The sequence below is a fragment of the Carettochelys insculpta genome, chromosome 21 (genome assembly GCF_033958435.1).
Source record: "Carettochelys insculpta isolate YL-2023 chromosome 21, ASM3395843v1, whole genome shotgun sequence".
NCBI lineage: Eukaryota > Metazoa > Chordata > Testudines > Carettochelyidae > Carettochelys > Carettochelys insculpta.
In genome coordinates, this window is record NC_134157.1 from 17,949,506 (window position 1) to 17,964,143 (window position 14,638).

Consider the following 14,638-nt stretch of genomic DNA (forward strand, 5'->3'; position numbering starts at 1 on the left):
GCCACTCTGGCGAGCCCTGAGTCAGCCCCAGGCATGAGGATGAGTGTGTTTTGTCTCTGCTGGGAAGTGAGAGAACCCAAAGGAGCCTAGTCTCTGGAAAATGAGCAGTTGGGTACTAAGAGGAGAGTCTTCAATAAAAACCACAGTGCACTTGTACAGACTCCAAATGGTAGGTTAATGTATGTGTGGGTTACTAGCGGGGAACCTCATGCTGCTAAGGCCAGCTGCACAGCGTTGTTACAGTGCTTGGCTGGCCATTACAATACCTCTCCTGGCCCATAAACTGTGGGGTTTTTTTTCATTTAGTTAGCCAAGTTCATATTGGAACCAGGTTTTATTGCCTCTTGCTAGCCAATGGGGCACTGAGGTGAAACTGGGGTGAAGCCGTGTTCCTGACTAGGGCCTACAGTCTGCACTTTCACTCTTGGGATGTTTTAAAGTCATTGGGTAGTTAGGGCTGTAAAAGGATAATGCCATAAGAACAGAGGTTCTTAGAGGTTAGAGCTGGGAAGTGCCTCAGTCTTCTTCAAGTTCAGAGAAGTAGTCTCCCAAGAGAGCATGTCAGAGATTAGCAGCTTACCTCTTAGAGTGCTTCCCATGCCCCAGGGAGTCCCAGAGTCTTCGAGGACTCTGGACTAAATTCTATTCCTTGAGATGTACCTCTGCACCAGTGTTCCCTGTAAGCTGTGCACATGTGCAGTTGTTCAGGAGAGAGTCCCATGCCTCCTAGTTGATTAGCAGGGCACCCAAACCTGGATTTTGTTTCTACTGGTGGTGTACATTTGCGCATGCCTCGGTGCACATAAAAATGTATTCTGCATATGAATGGTAAAAAAAAATCTGCACATGGATGGAAAAGGTTAGGAATGTTGCTCAGCACTGGAGAAAAACTGGGCTTCCACCTTTATCCCTCCTGTAAAACAGATATAAAACCCCTGCCTCCTCGCTCCAACCAACTGTAGCTAAGTTTTGAATTAGAGCACTTTCCAAAAAGTGACAGCACCATGCAAAGCTGCAGAACACTGAGAATGCATCCAGGATGGGAGTTTCTGCTTGCATACCACTGGCCCAGTGCAGTTGTTGTCTCGTCGTAGGCTGCTGCAGATTGGACTAAGCCAAGCTCAACTGTTTACCTGTTTGGACTCTGTCCTGTATTCCAAGCCAATATTAGGTTTTCTGGCATGGGAAGATAGTATCTCAGGAGAAGCTTTTAAAACAGATGAGGACAAACGTGGAGGCACTGCACTGGAATCGTAGGCTCTGTACTGTAGTAAACTGGAGACGAAAGCCAAATGATTTGTTCCCATGCAGATGGAATCCCATCTGCAGGATTTTCCTGGCCAAGAGTAGTGGGAAGGAGAGCGTCAGGTCTAGGAATGTTCTGGCTTTAAAGCTTTGAGCTGATGATGAGTCCTTAAGGTTTTAAAGCATATCTCATGATCTCATGCGTTTCATCCATGGATTGTGTTGCGCTTCACTGATTAGCTTTGCAGGTGCTTACCTGGGAAGAACGTGACTCGTGCCATACCTAAATAAGATCACGGCTTTGGTTTTCCCATCAGCAGCAAATATCCTGGGGCTCTGAAAGAAGGTGCTAAATGGGTGTGGCAGTTTGTAAGTTCATTAGAGATCAGTGACAGAGCTGTGCTTAGCGATCCAGCAAGGCTATAATAGAAAGGGTAATAGAAAGTCAGCCGAGGGGGAGATGGAAAAGACAACAGTACGGTAACATGCATCTTGTTCCTTGCAGTTCCGCTTTAGTGGTGGAGGAGATGGTGGCTCAAAAGGACCTCTTGTTTCTGCCCAGGAATCCCAAGCGCAAGCCATACTGCAACAAGCCAGGGTAAGTGAGGACACCTCTTTTTTTCTCTAGTGCCTTTGGGAGAAATGAGAGAAATGCATCCAGGTGCATCCTTTGTGCCTGGCATGATGATGTGACCCCCTATACTATAGCTGTCTTTGCATACTTTGGCCTATTAATAACAGTGAGAGATGGTTGAAACCCAAAACTATGGTTCAAAATGCCCCCCACCTTTGAGACCAAATCCGCTGGTGATGTACATAGGCCAGTGGGTTTCAGTGGAGATTCACAAGGCTTAGTTCTCAAAATGGTCAGCAAAAGTTTTGTATGTTTTTATTTTTGGGTAAATCACTCTCAATGAATGAATGTCACAGCTACAAGCAACAATGTGTTTCGGCTTCATGAATCTTAGCCTACAGGTCACACTTTCTTGCCATGTATTCATTGGAAAGTATGTGATGAATATCCTTGCAGATCTCTATATCTATGTATTTAATCCTGTGGATAGACAGTAAAAACTTCCCTCTCAGTGTTTTGTTATTCAAGCTGTGGTTGTTTGCTTCTGATTGGTCACATGTGTCCTGCAATGTTATCTCTGCTTCCTGATTGGACGAACATGCCAACACTTAAGGCCCAAATGTTCAATGGTTTACATTAAAATTTGGAGTCCAGCAAATACAACACTGAAATTCGCTTTCCACTTTCACATGAGAGAAACTGTCACAGATTCATTGTGATGCAAGGAAATCCATTTAAGAATGTGAGAGGTTCTTCATGACCATGTTTTTGCAGTAGTCACATGGTTCCAATCAACAAAGGACTATTATGGCTGTAGACACAGCCATGAGCAAAGGATGGAGTCTAAACTTCCACCCACTCAGAAGTAATCCAAGGAGGTGCTGTGTTCCAGGACACTCCTCGGGGGCATGATCACATCCTTGAGTCCTCCTTGTTCCTGGAAGGTAGTGATTTAGGCTGCAAGCTAGGAGTGCAATTCCCCTGGCCTTGTACACATACAATGCTAGTCCTCATCCAGCTACCGTGAGCATAAATACATTTCTGGCCACAGAAGCACAAGGAGCCCCAGCAAGGGCATGGCTGAGCCTGAAACTGTTGAGTATATACTTGGTAAGTCTCAGCTGTGCCTCTACTGTCATTACTTGTGCTGCTGCCCTCATGGTTCTGTTTTTGCTCACACCAGCACTCATTGAGCTACCTTGAGTTTATGCCTGTGAGCAAGGGAATCGCACTCCTGGCTCTTACGGCAGACACAGCCTTAGTGCCAGTCTGTTCTGACTGCTGATCTCAGCACCTGCGCAGGTACACCTGTTCTGGCTGATCTGCTCCAGCCCCTGAGCACAGGAACCCAGCTTTTCATTCGTTTCTCATCCCACCCTGTTCTAGTCAGGGACGAAGTGGATATGTCTACCCTACAGATTTATTCCAGAACAGTTTATTCCAGAGTTGTTATTCCAAAATAAACTATTCTGGAATAACATGTCTATACTACAGAGAAGCCCCAAAACAAGCAAAACTTATTCTGAAGTGGTGTGTCTACACATAATAGAGCTGATTTCGGCTTGGGCTCTAATCTGAAATACTGTGTCTACACAGCACAGTTTTTTGGAAGTAGCTTATTTTGAAACAGCCCCCATTTCATTACTTATGTCTATACAATCCTTTTTTCAAAATGCCTGTTTTGAAATAGGCACTATTCCTCAAGGAGGGAGGTTTACCAATTTCAAAATAAGCTGACTGCTGTTTCAGAATGAAGGTTGCATTGTGTAGACACTTGCAAAGTAGACTTACCCAGTGGCTACAGTTACGTTACAGCGATCCATCAATAGAAGTCACTGTCAGAAGAGATTTCCCGACAAAACTTCTATCGACAGCGTGGACGCACACAAAAACCAATCAGAAGAGTGATCCGCTGTTTTGGCAGAGCAGCCAGACTGCCTGACCACTTTCTTGACAAAGCAGGCACCCAGAAGCACAGAGAAAAGGCCCTCTCAGAGTATTCACATGGCTCTTTATTCAACAGAATCCATCGACAGCAGCATCGTGCCTCATGGCAGAGAGGCAGAATGCTGCCAGTGAAAGTGCTGAGTTTAGTTGACAGACTGTTCCACCAGTTTTGCCAACAAAACCAAGGTTTTGTTGGCAAAACTCACTAATGTAATGGTACCCAGTGAGTGCACAGCGCTGCCTGTTTCTACACACTTGGACTCAAGAACCAGGTGCATTAGGTGGGGCATTAAAATGGAGGGTTTTGGTTCCTTATGCCTACACAGAAGCCAGATCAGAATCTAGCCCTGTGAGTGTAAATTAGGTCCTGTTGCTGCTAAGCTGTCGGCGCTCCCTGTCAGGCTTGGGGCCTGCTTACTTTACCGGTCCAAAAGGAAGGTAATACATGATTTAATGAAATCAAGGTCCATAAAAAAATGCCATTTAATGGGTGGCAGGTTTTCCTTTCTTCTTTTATAACTCCTAATGAGGAGACTGAACCTATGGGACTTGCATTTAGGTTCAGTCCAGTCCTACTCACATTAAAGCAGGTATGATGTTGTCTCCGGAAAGGATATTTTATCAGAAGCTGTCCCTTTTGTTTCATTTCAGAGACACATTAGAAGATGATGTTTCTTACCCCAATGCCTACTTCATGCCAGCCAGGATAGTTTAAAAACTTTTAGTTAAAAATTTATTGATGGGAAATTGGCTTTTTGACTCCATTACATTTTTTGGAAAGTCTGTTTGTAGTGAACCTATTGATCTTTTTTATTTTATTTTTGTCAGGAAATCAAAGAATGAGAAAGGAATGCCGCCCCCGCCCCCTCTCCCCCCGGCCTTGGTGGAATATTTCAACTGTTTCATTTAAAAAAGAAAAAAACAAATTCCCCTAACTGATTTTTTTATTTGTTTTTTGGCTATTTCGAAGTTTTTTCGAAATAGCAGTTGCGTTTTGTAGATGCTTGTGAAGTTATTGTGGAATAGTTTCTGTTATTCCAAAACAACTTGGCTGTGTAGACTCACCCTTAGTGAAAAAAGATGGAGTGGGGGGAAACAAGCACAAAGCTTAGGGGATTATGGATTTTAGATGAAAAGTTAAAATTCTCCACGAGGGGGAAGACATTTTCTGACCAGCTGCAAACAGTACCACGTAAACTGGGTCACTAGTCCCAAAATTGAGATCCCAGTCTTCTGTTGTAAAGGGTCAGGATTTTGTGGAAGGTGAGAGAAGAAAGGAAATCTTAAGATGTGCGGCTTTTTCTTCTCTGGTTTTTCATTAATTACATTATTAAAGTGATCTATTACTCTGACATTTGATTCTTGGTAAAGAGGACAAACATTGTCTAAGCTGTCACGATTTCAGAGCAGCTCCTTCTGATTGAGCACTGGTGCGAAAAAAAGGAAAGTTCTAAGTCATCTAGCATTTGTGTAATATTTATTTTGTTACAAGTGCAGCCATGGGTAGATTTTAATTACTGGAGCACACAGATAAAATAATAGCCAGTATTTTAAAGTGTTGAATTATTGCAATGGAACAAATTGTCCAAGTGGTGTTATAAAGTGTGGAGAGTCCCATTACCTGCCATGAAAATTATTGATTTGCCGCTGGCTACATGACTTTGTAATGACTGGGTTTAAAAAATAGAAGCTGAATTGCTGTTCTATTTATAGGGATTATTAAATAGTACAAAAAAAAAAGCTAAATTGAACTGTCTGATATAGATAATGAAACTATGGGGAGAATAGTTGATGCATGCATAGATTTAGTGTTCCTTCCATACCTCTGTATAGACAGCCTTATTAACCTCTCTCATGGTTATACATTAGGGTAAGTGAGAGGAGGCTCAGACCTATAGAGCCAGATCCTCAGCTGGTACAAATGAGCATAGCTCCATGGATGTTAAATGCTGGCCAAGGAACAGGTATTTATTGTTCGTGTCTATGTTCATTTCTATCTATTATGTCAGATGATAGTCTCTCCATAAGAGACAGTCTTCTATGGAAGGTACATTCCCTGCACTACATCTGACAGAATAAATGTACATTGTCCCCAAAACCAGTCATAAAGATGCACTATGCATATGCTGGAAAGGAAGTATGTTAATAGGTGGCAAGTTTAAAACGACCAAAAGGAAGTAATTGTTCACACAGTGCACCGTCCACCTGCGGAACTCCTCGCCAGAGGATGTTGTGAAGACCAAGACTTTAACATGATTCATAAAAAAGAGAGAGAGAAATCTGTGGAGGAGAAGTCCATTGATGGCTGTTAGCCAGGATGGATGGGAATGGTGCCCTTGGCCTTTGTTTGTCAGAGGCTGGGATTAGGTGATGGGGAGGGACCACTTGATGATTACCTGTTCCTTTCATTCCTCTGGGGCACCTGGCATTGGCCACTGTCAGAAGACAGGATACTTTGGTTTGACCCAGTGTGGCCATTTTTATGTTCTTTTCAATGGGCGCATGTACGGGAGTTAACAGCCATATCTGTAGTGTGCTCTCTGGGTCACCTTCAGATCTGTTCTAACTGCGCAGAACTCAGTGGATTTGTATCATGGATGAATTTGGGCCTTTTTATATACATTGGACACAATGGCTTGTTTTATGCACACTGGACCAAAGCCCATCAACAAGTGATATTACACCCACATCTGCCAGTCGTGATTTTGGCCCTCAGTGCAAGAACTCTGGGCCCAGTGGTGTAAAGCCTTCTCTGATGGCAGCACAAGTTTTGGCTGTGTTTGGCAGCAGGGCATAGAGGAAACCGATGATTTGCTCTTTCTGTTGCAGTTGGCGCTGAGAGGCCCTGCAGGCCCGATGGGTCTTACTGGAAGGCCAGGCCCCATGGTGAGTAAGTAGCCAAACGCTGAGGAGGAGGTGGCAAAGCCTGACATCAGGGCATTGCCTTGCAATTGGATCCCTGATATTACTAGTGCCTTGATTGTCAAAGAGGCCTTCGTTGTCCTTTCCATCCTCTGCGTACTGTCCCGTGCCCCTGTGTAGGGCTTTACACATGTACATTGCCTTGTTACAGCTTCCCTGAGAGCCCCTTCCCTGAAGCCTTATGTCAGACAGAGGCAGTGCACCAAACATGGCCCAGCACTCCTGGGGAAGTGCTTGTTTCAATGCTGAGGCTCAAACTGCCAGAGCAGCTGTTATTCTTATCCTGTGGTGCTTGATGCTGGGGATTCCAAGCTCACTCTCTTGGTCTCAGGGGCTCCTCTTAACATTCAAGTCTTGCCTAGGGCGGAACCTAACCTAATGGTATTGTGCATCCTTAGGGACCCCCAGGCAGCGGAGGACTCAAAGGCGAACCAGGAGACATGGGGCCTCAGGTGTGTATGAGAAAGTGACTTAATTTTCCAAAAGGGGGCAGGGGACGGGGGGGATCTCATCTCAAGGTGGTAGGCCCGTAACCAGGACTTTTAGAGTGGCCAGTGTGGAGGCAGGACTCAGGCTTTCTAAAGGGTGAATAACATTGGCCAGTTACGAAAATATGTTCTGCACTAAGTGAGCATTTGGGTACCCAAATGAGCACTCAGAGATCCTGACATGGGGGAGATATTTCACATTGCATGCCTTCTGAAAGGCCTGCCAGTACTGTTTTCCAGGACATCGCATCCTGAAAGTCCTTACTTCCTTCTTAAGCTTTTCCCAGAGAAAACTATCAGTCAGTACGCGTAGCATTTTGCTCCCATTTTAAGCCCTGTAGGATCCTGGGGAGGGCTGGCCAGGCTCAGCAGCATGGAGTGAGAATCATGCTCTCATGAGCGAGAGGGGAGGAGAATGGGTGCTGCCTCCCAGTACCTCTAAACATATATCCACTCAAGCCTTGTGCCTTTGTCTTTATCTCTGTCAGTGCTTCCACGGTTGTTGCTATAACCACACAGCCTGGGCACACACTGAATACAAGATGCACCAAGATTCTTGGAGGTCCTACCTTCGCAACTCAACAGTAGTTCCAACAAACAAACCCTGGAGAACCCTAGTTAGTGTGTAGCTCTGTCACAGGCAACACACTCATTCTCTATAGTGTGGAGCGCAAGTAAGGACTGAAGGATACAGCTCCAGAACATGGAGTGAGCAGCAACTGTGGAACAGTTTGCATGATTAAGATTTCCCTTAATCTTCACATGGCACTGTGAGAATTCCTCTCCTGGTCCCCTGCACAATGGATCTCCTGCATTTGATGCTCTGAGGACCTTCTCCAGTGAGGTTAATGTCACATTATTCTGGGATCCCTGCAACCACTGCTAGTGGCATTGTCTTGGCTGGTTCATTACTCATCTCCTTCTCTGGTGGCCATGCTTGTTCTTGTATCTCCAGTGAACCACATGAGACACGAATGGATCCACCTTTGTACATTTACTCATTTTGGGCCAAGTTTACAAAGAGGTTTAGGCACCTAAATATGCAGATAGTGGCTTTATGAACCACTTATATAGGTAAGGTGCCTAACTTCAATGGATTTTTAATGGGATTTAGGCACTTTATTTACTTAGCTACTCAGTGAGATTTTCTGAAAGTGCTGATCTGCACCTTTAGGCACCTAAATATCTTTGTAAATCTTCCCTGATTAAAAGATTTGGCAGGATGAGATTTAACCCTTCTTTGAACTGCACAGGACAAGCCTGACGAGAGTGGGCTGGTGTCTTGATGTTGTCCTCTGGAGGACAGGCATGCAGTGTATCATCATCAGCTTTGTTTTTTGTTTTTCCCCCCCCTCTCTTTGAACTATTGTAGGGTCCACGTGGCATTCAAGGACCCCCAGGCCCATCAGGAAAACCAGGTCGCCGGGTAAGTGCACTCAGCATCTCTTTGACATGTGGTACAGGCAGTGGGGGCCACCAGGTCCTGCACCCCATCCGCATTCGGGAGTGACTCTCATCAGGTAGAACAGAAGGTTTGTTAGTCAATACAGACACAGCGTAATACAGAGTTGTCAGTACAGCAACCGGGAACAGTCAGTCCGATCCATTTTGGCGAGGAGAGGTCCTGAGGGGAGGCCCCAAGTAAGGGCCTTGTCCCCCCTTTGTCTCTCTCCCCCAGGCCATACTGACTGCTTTCCAACTCCCAGTTCCAATTCAAACCGGCCAAGCCCCACCCCTCTCCGCTGTCCCTTTTCCTGGGGAAACAAAGGTGGCACCTGTAGGCTCACATTACCATTATGCACTGCTGCAGCCTAGTGGAATTTAGGGAAACTACAGGGCATCAGGAAACACACGTAATCTAATTAGGAGAATAAAATCCTCACACACCCCACTTCATCACAATGTGTTTGCAATAGGCTTCCTGTTGCTGCCTAGCAATTGTTGAGGTGGGGGGCAACAAGAGTGTCACTATCACCCCATGGCATGGTCCCACCCAGGAGCCAGTCTGCATGGCAAAATCTATAATTGGGTGGTTCTCCCCATTCCGCTGAATCTCTAATCTCGTATAATGGACCAGTTTAATAGCTCTAAGACAGAGAGAGAGAAGAGGAGGTGAGGTGCCTGTTTCATTCTAGTCCACGCTTCCCATCTTCTCCTGTTTGGTTTGCTCCCCAGTTCTCCAAACTATACCTGCACACACACATTGGGTCGGCTGCTCTCATGACTCTTTTTCTGTAACTCCATTGGCTTCACTGTATTACTCCTCATTCTCACTGGTGCAAGAGGAGGCTCAGACCCATGGGTTGTCTATGGGAGATAGCATATGTTGGACACATACCCTGTGCATGTGACTCCATAGGTAGAAGTTAAAGGGTTGAGCTTAAACAGCATGTTGTTTCTACGTGCTAGAGCAATGGCTCAGCTTCCTGGAGAGAGAATTAAGAAACCACAGGTTAAACCTCGCTAGTCCAGCAGTCTCTCATCCAGCAACATCCGTAATCCAGCATAATTTTAGTTAGCTGGATGACCACCTATCATGGGTGTGGCCAAGTTTCCTGCAGCCCCAGAAAGTTTGTTGACAGCCACCAGTTATGGTTCTCAGTGTTCTGTGTTTTTGTTTAGCTGTAATGCACCCCTAAATGCCTTCTAAGAGCCCAGTAAGCAGGCAGTGGAAGTGTTAGTAATACTGCTAGACAATATTGACCTTCCATGGTCTGGCAAATTCCCTTGTTCGGTGCCAATCGGGTCCTAAGGGTGGCCACACTAGAGAGTTCCAACCTGTATTATGCATGTCTCCCTCCTGGGTTACTAAGTTTTATTTCATTACGACCTGTGAACACTGTATTTCATAAATCTTGCAATGTGCCGCATGATATTTATTTGTGTTTCTCTTTTAAATCCATGGACACGTCCCAGCATCCAGGGTCCTTACCATTTTCTGTTACACCCTTCTCTAGAGAGCCAGGCAAGGTTAGGGCTGCTGCTGCCACAAAAACAGACCATCGTTTTCTCCCACAAGGAAAACCGTCCCACTGCCAGTGGGTTCTGACTTAAATAAAAGTTCATTTGGCCACAATCTGGTGAGCAGATGTCTCTGTGGTCTTGCTCAGCTTTTGTACTTGACTTTCCCTTCTTATCTTTCAGGGACGTGCTGGCAGTGATGGTGCCCGGGGAATGCCAGGGCAGACAGGACCAAAGGTAGCTTTAACATTCATGTGCTCTTTGTATTCACATCTGTTCTCACAAATATAAACCAATTGGACTCTAGAGAGAAAGAAACCAGGCCACTAGGAAGGGAATGGCCCAGCTGTGTCTATGTAATCAAGGGCTCGAAACATCAGAGGTGGAAATGAGTCACCGAGGCCAGGTGAAAACAGTGGCAGTGTTTTGGTGCAAGGTTTCTTAAACCAGAAGATTCCTTTGGGTAAGAAATATGTTCCCTCTGGTCATGGTCAGAGAGCAAGGACTTTAGAATCCCAATTACCAAAAATACCCAAGGAGCAGTTGAAAATGTCATGAAGTCTAGTAACAGAAAGGTAACTATGAGCAGGGTAAGGAAACTTGCAAGCTGTGTCCAAGAATTTTAGTACCATAGCTGAGATGAAATCCTTTCCTTCCTTGTCATCTTGTGCTACTGTCAGGCAGGATACGAGCTGTTCCACCTGATTGAGAAGGTTTGCCTAAGAAATCGTGTATTAGGTGTTTCAAGCTGTTTATTATGGAAATACTTAAAATTGGAATAGATGGGAATTTCTTGAAACAGAAAACACAGTCCAGAAACCATGTTTCCATTAAAGTGGTTTAACAAGTGTTGATTACCTTTAGACGGGTGAATGCCAGGGAGATGTGAACAACCATATAATGAATATGAGCTGAGATGGTCACTAATTCCATTGTGAGAGGACTTCAGGGAGCAGTATAGAACAGCAATGGGTAACCTAGGCTAGAGAGTGGGCCGCAGGAGTGGCCTCCATCTCAATGGGCCTCAAGATTCTCATAACCAAGCAGTCTCAGGGTACAGGGTAATTTGCTCACTGCCCTGGTGGTGGTGGTGGGGGGTGGGTGCTGATTGCAGCATAGCAATGTTTTCATTGGCTGCAGAGGGAATGCACGGCTCTTGCAGTCAATGTTCTGAGCAATCAGCACATACCTCACTTCACATGCCCTTTCTTTATATGTGTATCACTTCCATAATACCTTGAAGGAAAAAGCTATGCAGACAGAAGCCACCAGAATCTGGTAACTGTGTGCACGTGCAATGGTAAATAAAATATCTCTGGGCCAACACTGAACCCCGAAGAGCAGGCTGCAGGTGGCCCACCACTGCTCTAGAATTTGATTTGAAAAATAGCCATCAGTTTCTGCTCATGTATGTTCAGTTGCTTGCTGGATGGATTTACCCCTTTAAATTGCTCTGGCATTACAGACTAGTCCTACTTTTAAAGTAGAGGGGTGGAGAACAGGAGGAGAAGCATGAACTTAGTATGAGAGGTCATTTAGTGGCCAACAGAGCAGACTGGAAGACAGAATTTCTGGATTCCCAGCTTGGATAGTTTATGTGTGGCTGGGGACAAGTAGCTTAACACTGGGATAATAAAACCTATTTTATGGGTGAGATGTGCCAAGTCAGGCATTGTAGATGGAAGCACCCAAAATCAATACAACCTTTTTGTTTTCCTCTCACGTTCTGATACCTGTGTGATTTACCCAATGATTCCCCAGCAGTTTATTGTTGCTCTTTTGGCATAAGGCCCTCCTCCCCACCCTACTTTTATTTACCTGCTAGCAACATTATCCATCATTGCTCAGATTCTTAACTCAATTAAAGGTTTTTGCTGGGAAAATAAAATGAAAATGTGCATGCTTTATTTAAATGATGGCATTTTTCAAAAATACAGTGGCCTACACTGATGCCTGATCCCTCCTTGGCACAGAGACTAAACAAAGTGGGAAGAGTAAATAATAGCAAGCGGTAATCTGGATTACCCTTGTCTTTTCTTGCAGGGTGACCGAGGTTTTGATGGGTTGGCTGGTTTGCCTGGTGAGAAGGGCCACAGGGTAAGTTCTCATTTCCACTATGTCTTAGCTACAATCTTAAAAAGAGTGGGGAAAATGGCCACATTAAACTCGAGAGGGTTGTTAAGATCTCAGATGTACCAGTGGAGGCATGATAAGGAGTTCTGAGTATTGCATGGAGTGTGGTTAGAACCAACAGGGAGACTTTACAGGCTGGCTGTTGTAAAACTGTTGCAGATCTGAAGGAGTGCACAGGACATGTCATAAAAACACATCTAGCCACATAAGAAAGCCACCAAAATCTTCCAAAGATACATGTAAGGGAAAAGAAAACAGCAGACTTTTTGGAGGAGGTAACAAACACCAGAAAAGTATGGGAAAAAAAGCAAGAAATGAAACCTGCTTTTTACATGGTGCCTTTGTTTATGGAAACACAGTCAAAAATGGGATTCTTCTGTGTGCTTTGTAATTAAGCAAAAAGCTAACTAGTTTGGCAGACAATAATAATAAAAAAAAAACCCTAAGGACTGTAACCATTACATTATAAAGAGGGAGTGTGTCAGCTGTGGAGGAAATTACATGGTGATTACATGCTATGTTGGGGCGGAAAGGTAGTACATAAGGACAATGTTTAACAAGCTAGAAAATGCTGTAATGTGTTTGGGTTGGAACGGTAACTAGGTGCAAAGCCAAGGTCCCTGTTTTTGATGCAGCAGCCATGCATATTTAGACACGCTGGCTGGTTTTCATATCCACTATGAGCTGTGACTGGGATGTTTTGTGATGGATCGTGCAAGTCAAGTGAAGAAGACCCTGTGAGTTCTCAGGCTGCGGCTGTACTGCAGAGCAGACCCTGAGATGAAGCACTAGCCTTGGGTGATAGAAAACATGTTAGTCACAAGGCATTTCCCATACACCCAAAGGGATCTTAATATCCTCTAATACAGTGGTTCCCAGCTTAGGGTCCACAGATCCCTGGGGGTCTGCGACGGTGTTGCATGTAGTGCATGAATAAAATTAGAGATAAATAAGAATTCCTAGAGTTGGCTTCGATGGGGGTTACAAACAGTTTGGAGGGTGGTTGAGGGTCTGTACTAGTGAAAAGGTAGGAAACCACGGCTCTCACCTATCCCAAGTTAGTGAAGGCTACAGGGATGTTCAGCTAACATGATCTTTCTGTTGGGTGGGGGAATAGGCAGCTGTTCTTTGTGAAGGGGTGAGATCCCTATGCCTCTTCCACATCAGCGAGGGGCAGCTCAAGAGACATGGTCATTCTTTTCACGTGATCTTGGAGAACAGGGCTTTCCTGAAGCATCTGATTCAAATCTTGCCTTCCTAGGGTGATCCAGGCCCATCCGGCCCACCAGGAGCACCCGGAGAAGATGGGGAGAGGGTAAGTTTATCTCTGAATGCAGCTTCCTTTTGGATTCAGAGCTAAAGCCCCATAAACAAGAAACAGATGTGGTATCAGAGACATCATAAAAACAAAGAGCAAGCAAGTGCTGGCATGTTATTTAATGCAAATTGCTGATAATCTTAAATCAAGAAAGCTCATCTTTAGGTCTTGGAGCAGACGGGAATTCTGCATCCATGAGACATTAATACATATACTTGTGACTCACTCCACGTTGCAGAAGCTTGGATTGTGCTATTTGGCACACATTTTAATCAGTATACTCCAACTGGCACCAAGCAATGGCACTGAGTGAGGCTCCCTGCCAAGGTAAAATGGAGAACTGGTTGATATTTTTCATATGAAACATATTTTTATATGCCCCCCTCCCACAAATTAAGAACATTTTTGGATTTTTTAGCGTGTCCCAATTCTTTTTATTAGTAATGGAAAACCTGAACAATTTTAAGTTTTTCCCCCCTTTCTCTTGCATTCTTCTTGTAGTTCCCTTTTACGGTGGCAAAAAGAAAAGGTGTAAAAAGAGATGTACTATTGGGGGGGGTGGATAAAAATAAAAACTGAGAAATTTTTGTGAAAATTTTCACCAAAAAACACATGAATGATTGTTATTTTCTTTTAGCTGAAGAAGGTGTAATGAGACCAGTAACTGTCTCTGCGTATTTGATCAGTCTTTAATCCCAAGATGCAAGAGGAATTTGAGAAGGGTCTACAGCAGAAAGAGAGCTTGACTTAGAATAATGGGATGGATTTTATTAACAGAGGATTTAAGATTAATATTAGTATTGATTTCCTAAAAGTGGTATCTGTCAGAATGTGAAAGTGTCTCCCGGGTGAACTGGAGGGGAGTACTGTCATTTAAATAATTTAAATATGAACTGGACAAAGCAGTGAAGGCTATGCTATAGAGAAAATGGTCTAATGTCAGGGGATTGAGGTAGATTACCTAAAAATCTCCCAATTTTAAATTTCTTTAACTTCTAAGGAGCTAACAGGTTAATTCAACTACATTTAATTGGCGTATTGGCTTTTCTG

The 14,638-nt window shown here is 44.3% G+C and overlaps 1 protein-coding gene across 4 annotated transcripts in view; it reads left to right on the plus strand.

Annotated features, from left to right (window-relative positions):
* COL5A1 (collagen type V alpha 1 chain) overlaps positions 1-14,638 on the plus strand; it is a 302,011-nt gene that overhangs the window by 160,828 nt on the left and 126,545 nt on the right. For all 4 annotated transcript variants that reach the window (XM_075015472.1, XM_075015471.1, XM_075015474.1 and 1 more), the window contains exons 13-19: positions 1,751-1,843; positions 6,596-6,652; positions 7,087-7,140; positions 8,549-8,602; positions 10,321-10,374; positions 12,181-12,234; positions 13,532-13,585. In XM_075015472.1, the coding sequence (XP_074871573.1) occupies positions 1,751-1,843; positions 6,596-6,652; positions 7,087-7,140; positions 8,549-8,602; positions 10,321-10,374; positions 12,181-12,234; positions 13,532-13,585 (420 nt within the window). The remainder of the gene's footprint in view (positions 1-1,750; positions 1,844-6,595; positions 6,653-7,086; positions 7,141-8,548; positions 8,603-10,320; positions 10,375-12,180; positions 12,235-13,531; positions 13,586-14,638) is intronic.